Source organism: Calypte anna, chromosome 4, assembly GCF_003957555.1.
Source record: "Calypte anna isolate BGI_N300 chromosome 4, bCalAnn1_v1.p, whole genome shotgun sequence".
Taxonomy (NCBI): Eukaryota; Metazoa; Chordata; class Aves; order Apodiformes; family Trochilidae; genus Calypte; species Calypte anna.
The window spans coordinates 1350807-1358237 of NC_044247.1; the positions used below are offsets into that span (position 1 = coordinate 1350807).

A 7431-nucleotide genomic window follows, 5' to 3' on the forward strand; every position below is an offset into this window, starting at 1 on the left:
TCATCAGGTTCTAGTCCATCTCAGCACTAGATCTGGCTGCTTTGCCAAGACACCAGGGGTGCTGAGAAGACGCAGCAAGCCAGATGTGCTACCCAATTAGGCAACGAAGCATTCACACCCACATGAGGAGTCACTGCCTAATGTGAGCCTGGCCCTCCATCTGCAGTTTGGCTCAAAGGCAGCAGTGCCAGCAGCCTGTACTCACAGTTTGCACCAAGGAGTAAGCTACCCCCTCCTCTTAAGTCAGCTGCACACAGCAGCCTGCACTAACAGGAGGTCAAAGATGCAAATATCCTCACATCCCCAGCTCCTGCTCACTGCCAAGCAAACAGACTGCTACCTATGGCCAGCACAAGGAGGGGATTCAAGGGCAGCAAGGGGGTATTTGGGGTTTTCCTAAGTTCATGCGGTTCCCGTGCTAAGGAAAAACCAAAGCTGAAGTTGCCAGCTAGAGACCAGGTATTACCTCTCCCTTCTAAGAGCTGCAAAACATCCATGGAATCACACAAGACAGCAAGACTGCAATGCAGGGAAGAGACCTGCACTGCTCCCCCAACCCACCTCACAGCACCCAGTCTGTATCTCAACTTGCATCTCCAGAGAAAGGACACAGACAAAGCACCTGCTCCTACACCAGCAGGGAGTTGGGACTAGGTGCCTGGCTCCTGCCATGAATTAAGATGCTAGAAAAAAACACAAGTCTGAAACAGTTTAACACAGGACAAAAAAGGCACATTTTAATATGTACAGCAATGCATTTGGGCTATAAATTTACCCAACACAACTGGAAAAAAAAAAAAAAATCCAAACTATGCTTTTATACTTATTCCATGGTGTCAGCCTCATTCCTAGCCACCTACCTTTCTCTGCATCTCTGAATGCTGCTATATACACACACAAACAAACAATTACGTCATGAATGTTCATTTAGGCTCCCAAGTTCAAGTAATAAAGTTCAAACTTGCATAGCATCTTATGCCACTCAGCCATAAACAGTTAGGATTGCATATTAGCTGGAGCAGCCATCTCTTTCAATTCAGCCAGTTTTGGCTGGCCACCATTTATTTTTTTATTTATTTATTTATTTTAAATCCTTGAGTCAGAATGTTTCCTAAGTCACCAGCCCTGAGGGATGCCACAGACTTCGAAATGAACCTCTTGCTGTTAAGATCCTTTTAAACCAGAAATTTAGAGTGTTGTCAAGAACAGTTTTAAAAATGTAATACTGTTTATTTTGCTTCAAAAACATTTCAGCATTCTAAACATACAAAAAAAACAGAACGTTGCAAATTCGTTTTTAAGTACAGAGTGTTTTTGAACTTCAGTTGCTGCACTGGCTCTTCACTTGGTTGACGATGAAGAGGTGTCTACAGTTTCAGTTTAAAAACTACCGCACTTAACTAAAAAAATCCATACACTTCTCATGCCAGCTGAACCCCCTTCCACAACTAAGAATGGCAGCAGAATGCTATTTCACTATATACAGAAAGACAACTTTAAGCTAAATGGACGCCCACTGTAGTGTAAATAGATCTACCCTCACAGTGCATGCTTTGGGCCATGGCACCCCGGGGAACGTAGAGCCTTTCCCAGTAATCACTGCTCCTCTAAGGCATCATAACTCTAAGCATGTACCACAAGAATCTGTCTAGTTTTTACAAACTATAGATATGTACAGTTTATAACCCAGGATTTTCTAGCCAATAACCATATAGTAACACCACCTTACAAATTAAAAAAATGCTTGAAACATTTTTAAATGCTTTGTTACACCAACAGCAAAGTGCACAGAGTTAGGAGAACACTAGAGCGCCTTTTCATTTTAAAAATGTTTGGAAATATGTACAACTTTGATACAGTTTCAGGGTGCTCACTACACCCATGGCCACTTCATGTAAACCAGTTACAATTTCTAGAGCACTTTTAGAAACTACAACGCGATCGGAATCCAAATTTTTTTTTTTTAATTAAGCCTAATAAGGGCAAGAGACACCATCTCAAATAAGAGGTGCTTCATTTATGGTGTTTCCCCTACTCTATGGTATTCACATGGAGACAAGTATTGTACAGTTTTATTCATCATCATCATCTTCATCCTCCTCTTCTTCATCATCCTCCTCCTCTTCGTCTTCTTCCTCTACCTTTTTCCGAGCAGCTTTGGTTGCTGCTCCCTTTGCGCCATCAAACTTTCCTTTAGACTTGTAGTCTGCAACATCCTGCAAAGTTCAAGGGGACCTCTTAATTTGCTCTAAGCAGCAAACACACACACAGCATTTGTACAGCAGCGGGTGTTAACATAAAGGGACTGCCCTGCCCCAAAAGGGGAGGCAGCCAGCCCTACAGCACACAGGAATGCAGACACCTAAGTGTACTTCACAGCCTCTGGGTGGGAGGCTCTGAACCTGCCTTTGTGGTTATTTCTTTGAGGAGGAGAAGAGAACCCATCTCTTAGAAGTTTCCTGCTAAAAGGACCAAGCTCCTTTCACAGCACAGCAAACTGGAGCCACACCAGCTGCTGCACACAGCTGGGGGGAAAGCTCTCCCTCCTGGAATCTGCACCATGGTTATCTGGCCCAAAGCACACAAAATTCAGCTACGTAGGACACAGGGCAAGAACAGGTCTGGAAGCTGGAGGTGCTCACTATGCTGGGGCCACCTTAGCTGGTATCTATGAATACACTGACACAAGAGCTGGCCTGGAAGAGACACCAGTGAAAACTAGCCTTACCTTCTCGTACTTCTCCTTCAGTTTAGCTGCCTTGTTATTATAAGGCTGCTTTTCACCATCACTGAGGTTGTTCCACATTTCACCCAGTTTCTTTGCTACATCCCCGATAGATATGCCAGGGTTTGTGGACTTGATCTTGGGGCGGAACTCCGAACAGAAGAGGAAGAAGCCAGACCTTGGGAAGAAGCAGCAGAGGACAGTCAGTACTGCAGCAGCTCACCCAGGAAGCAGCCCTTCCTCCATTCCTCACCCACAATACCCACACACACACACTCACCATGAGCAGAAACACTTTTTACTTTTAACAAAACCCAACACACAACAACACCCATACACATTTTGATTTTAAAGCCCAGAGTTCCAACCTTTCCCCAACACTTTTTTTATTCAAGTCTTGTCTATCCCCCCCAACTCAGATACACAAGTCTCTCTGTGACTTGTTTATTTCCACATCCTCCATCACCATGAGTCTGAGGGTACCAAGCACTGACAATTCCTGTGATGCTCTAAATGCTCAAGATTACAAGCTGCCTAGAAGGTTTACAAGAGAGTATCAGCAAGCTATGAGCTTTACCAATAACTCTACACCAACACAATGCCCCATCTACTTCTTTTACAAAAACCTGTCAGCTGGTTTACAGGGCATGACACCAAACCAAGAATATTTTTTGTATTTAGCACATGGAAGTTACTTACGGTGGTCGTTTTGGAGCATTGGGGTCCTTCTTCTTCTTGCCACCCTTAGCTGGTCCGTAGTCCTTCATTTCTCTATCATATCGTACCTTGTCAGCCTTTGCCATTTCATCAAATTTAGCCTTCTCCTTGCTTGACATGGTCTAAAAAGAAAAAAAAAAACCAAAACAAAAAACACACACACACAAAAAAAAAAAAAGACACCCAACCTTTGATTACCCAACTGTTTAATAGCTGGCAAACTTTAAGTAAACAAGCCAAGCCATACTGACTCAATATGGGAGTTTCAGAATTTGTTTGTTTTCTAACTGGACCACCTTGGGGACGAAGGTCCTGTACTGCTGACTGCTGCATTCAGCAGGAGGGAAGCAATGGGAATGGGACAAGCACAGCCAGAGCTCTCCTTGAGGACACAGGACTGGAGAGAGGTGACTACTGAAGGGCCCTGCTTGAGAACAGGAATAAAGTCCAGGCCATAGTGGAAGCACCTAACAGGGCAGATACACTGGGCTGGAATCTTCCCAGTTACAGGGACCAGCAGAACCCAATCCATGCTGGGATGCCTTGCCAAGAACAGCACACAGACCAAACCAGCACCAGGTCCCTTCATGTTCAGACACACACGTGTCATCCTAGCACTACGATGGGAAGTTATCCCTTTAGGAAATAAAAGATTTTTGTACCTTCCACCTCTCTGAGCACTTCTTGGAAAACTCTGCAAAGTTGACTGGAACCTCTGGGTTCTTTTTCTTATGTTCCTCACGGCACGTCTGCACAAAGAAGGCATAGGCAGACATCTTGCCCTTGGGCTTCTTCGGATCACCTTTAGCCATGTTGACTCTGTAGGGAAGAGGGAAAATGGGGAAAAAAAAGTGAATGCATCTGTGGATGAGCACGTATGCACATTTATACATACATAGTATGTGTATATTTATATCTACACATATCTATCTGCACACCAGACCATTCTCCAAAGTGATGTCCCATCAGTAACACATTCCCTTCTACCCCCACACAACTATTACCATCCTCAGTAAAGAGACTTAAATTATGCTTCCTTGACACTTAGGCTGCAGGCTTGAGCCAAGTGAAACTGGCCACTGTTTTACATTGATATATATTTACATCATGTCCTAAGACTGGAGACAGACTATTAAATACACCCAATTCCTACCCCTTATGAGTTATATATGAACTAATACAAAATGTTTTAGTTGGCTACCATGCTGGGGCCCGAGTGGCATGTGTAATGCCAGGCTCTTACTTATCCTTATAGTAACTGGAGTTCACGTGTGAGCAGCTGCTGTCCAGGCAGAAAGGCAGGACAGATTATCCCCCGTGAAAGTCCAATAACCTTTTACATGTAAGAAGGTGTGCAAATAAAGGCTAATTTTAAACACAACTGGAGCTGTGTGAAGTGAGCAGCACTTGCTCTTGCTCCACCAAGTGACATGTTCAGAGGTGTAGTGGTCAGCGCAAAGATGTGATTAGCAAGGCACCCAGAGGACGATGCTAACTTTTGGGTTGTATTTCTTTCCCACTCTTCCGCAGTTTTCCTCTACCTCAAAAAAAAAAAAAATTAAAAAAAAAAAATCCCGCAGCAATATTTCCTATTTACAGTTTCTCAAGTGTTTAAAAATTTAATTTTTATTGGCGCAACGTTAATATTTAATTGTGCCCGTTAACCCCCATGCGCAGCAAAAGTGGCTTCAAGCCGCCCTCTCCCGGGCCCGCCGGGATTCCGGCTCCCGCCTCGGAGCCTCCGCTCCCGCGGACCGGGGGGACAAGGCGGGAGGATATGAGCGCGGTGCGGGGCCGGGGCTGCCGCCTGCTCCCGAAGTTGGGACAAGCGGCCCGCCGTGGCTAGCCCAGCCCAGCCCAGCCCGGCCCGGCTCGGCTCCGCTCCCTTCCCCTCCCGCCATCTTCTCCCCCCCAAGGTCACGGCGGCGGCCGGGCTCCGCGGCGCGGGGCGCGGGCACCTGCGGCGGGGCCGGGGCCGGCGGGAGGAGAGGGCAGCGGCAGCTCCGCCAGACGCCAATAATTCATCTTCCATTTTGTGAAATGCTTCCTGATGAAAGAAAGTGCCCCTGAAATGCGAAGGGGCGGCGGGCGAGGGGCGCCGGGGGGCCGGGCGGCGGCCGGGGGCGCCGGCCCGGCCCCAGGCGGCCCGGTACGAGCGGCAGCGGGAGCGGCGGCGGCGGCCGCACTCCGCGCCCAGGGCCGGCCCCGCTCGCTAAGATGGCTTCTCCCAGCGCCGCCGCCGCGCCGCCGAACAAAGCCGCGCTCCCCCTCCGCCGCGCTCGGCCCCCGCGCCCGCCGCCCCCGGCCGCCGGCCCCGCCAAAACGCCGCCCCCGCCGCCGAGGGGCTCCCCGCTCGGCCCCCCGTCGGGCGGCGGGGGCGGCGGGGCCGGGGCGCGGGCGGGAGGCGTCCTCCCCCCCACACCCCCCCCCGGCCCCTGCCTAGCGCAGCGCTCTCTAACAAAGGCTCCCGTGCAGCCATTATCGCCGCCGCTACGCTCCTCCGCGCCGCCAGAAAAAGAGTGCGGAGAGCCCCGGGGCGGCCCCCCCGGCGCCCGGCCGAGGGCGCGGGGCGGTGGGGAGAGAGAAGCCGGGGCGAAAGCGAAAGGTTTGAGCCCCCTGCGGGGCGCCGGGAAGGAGATTTCCCCCGCCGCGATCCCCCTCCCCATCCCTATGCCGCTTACACGTCTTTCTTCCCTTCGCCGGGGCTCTCCAGCGCCAGCCATATTAATGCCCACAGCACGGGCGGCGCGGCGCGGGGAAGAGGGGATGCGGGGCCTCGCCGAGGACGCAGCCCCGCCGAAGACACCTTCCCGGGCAGGGGAAGAGCAGCGTAGGCAGAGGCGAAAGGATCGGGGGAGTTTGGAAGCGGCGGCGGCGAGAAAAAAACTGCTTCGCCGGGACAGACGGGCGCAGCGCGCAGGGTTTATCCCTGTCAGATGCTAAAGCGACAGCCATATTAATGCAGAATAAACAGCGGGCACGGCATTGCGTACAGCCAACAACTTTCCCACCGCCGCCAGCCCCACCGAGCCCACCCGGGGGAAGGGGGCAAATAAAAGCCGAGGGCGCCGCGTGTTTTGCCGTGCGACATTAGGAGGCGGCAGAGAAAAATCCCTGCCCATGCGGGGGAGAAGAGTTAGTCCCGGTGTAGTTGCTGCACCAGCCATATTACTCTCGGCGGCACGGGAGCCGGGCGCGGAGAAATCGGGCTGCACCGGGGACAGGTAGCCCCTCCGCGCCAGGGGGGCTCCCGGCTGGACAGGGGAGAAGGATGGGGGGCAAACGCTGCGCCTCGCCCGCTGCCCCCCCGCCCCGCCAGCTGCGCGCAGCATCTGCCCCGGTACCGCCGATTCCCGTGCGAGCTTAGGGAGGGTGGGGGGGGGGGGAAAAAAAGTTTTGGGTGATTTTTTCCATTTTTTTTTTTTTTAATTAAAAAAAAAAAAAACTCGGAAGAAGGAAGGAACAGAAACCGAAAAAAAAAAATTAATAGTAGTAAAAAAAAAAAAAAAAAAAAATCCCAGGGCAGGCAAAGCAAAGGGGCGAAGGCGCGGGGGCAGGGCGGGGCGGCGGCGGGGCGGGCAGGGGGCAGCCGCCCCCCGAAAAGTTGCGGCGGGGCTGCACGTACCTGTATTGTTCGCGGTAGTGTGGACAGGAGCTGGAGCGCAGGGCACGACGCGGGGCTCGGCGCGGCTCAGCCTCGCGTTGGCTGCCTACGAGAGCGGCCTGATTGGCTGCGGGGCTCTGCCGTTTAAAACAACCTCCTCGCCCGCTCATTGGCGCGGCGCCTCATGAATAATTAAGCGCGGCCGCCCGGCGGTTGGCGGGCGCGGGTGAGGTCATTCATTCAAAACCAGCGCCCGCCGGGGAAAGGGGAGCAGCTCGCCGGCGCGCGCCCGCGGAGGGAAAAGTTGGCGCGCATCCGCACCCCCTGCGCGACCCGCGGAACATCCGCGCCCGGGAGCTGCCCCCTCTCCCCCCACCACCCCTCC

The 7431-nt window shown here is 51.9% G+C and overlaps 1 protein-coding gene across 3 annotated transcripts; it reads right to left on the bottom strand.

The window, feature by feature from the left end:
* Positions 1 to 710: 710 nt before the first annotated feature.
* Positions 711 to 7161, bottom strand: HMGB3 (high mobility group box 3). Of its 3 annotated transcripts, none has more exons than XM_030448879.1 (5): positions 7068 to 7161; positions 4105 to 4261; positions 3425 to 3564; positions 2729 to 2903; positions 711 to 2216 (listed from the first exon to the last, which is right to left on the bottom strand). In XM_030448879.1, the coding sequence occupies exons 2-5, from the start codon at positions 4252 to 4254 to the stop codon at positions 2073 to 2075; spliced, it is 609 nt and encodes a 202-aa protein (XP_030304739.1). In that variant the 5' UTR covers positions 4255 to 4261; positions 7068 to 7161; the 3' UTR covers positions 711 to 2072. The 3 variants fall into 3 exon arrangements, with proteins under 3 accessions (XP_030304739.1, XP_030304740.1, XP_030304738.1); XM_030448880.1 differs by lacking the exon at positions 7068 to 7161 and adding an exon at positions 6124 to 6211; XM_030448878.1 differs by lacking the exon at positions 7068 to 7161 and adding an exon at positions 5401 to 5516.
* Between the last annotated feature and the right edge of the window lie 270 nt (positions 7162 to 7431).

Coding starts and splice junctions, on each gene's coding strand:
- HMGB3 (XM_030448878.1), bottom strand. CDS start 5,474: ATGGAAGATGAATTATTGGCGTCTGGCGGAGCTGCCGCTGCCCTCTCC. Junction 3,565..4,104: donor AGTGCTCAGAGAGGTGGAAG/GTACAAAAATCT, acceptor TTTTCTTTTTAG/ACCATGTCAAGCAAGGAGAA. Junction 2,217..2,728: donor TGAAGGAGAAGTACGAGAAG/GTAAGGCTAGTT, acceptor TGAACTTTGCAG/GATGTTGCAGACTACAAGTC.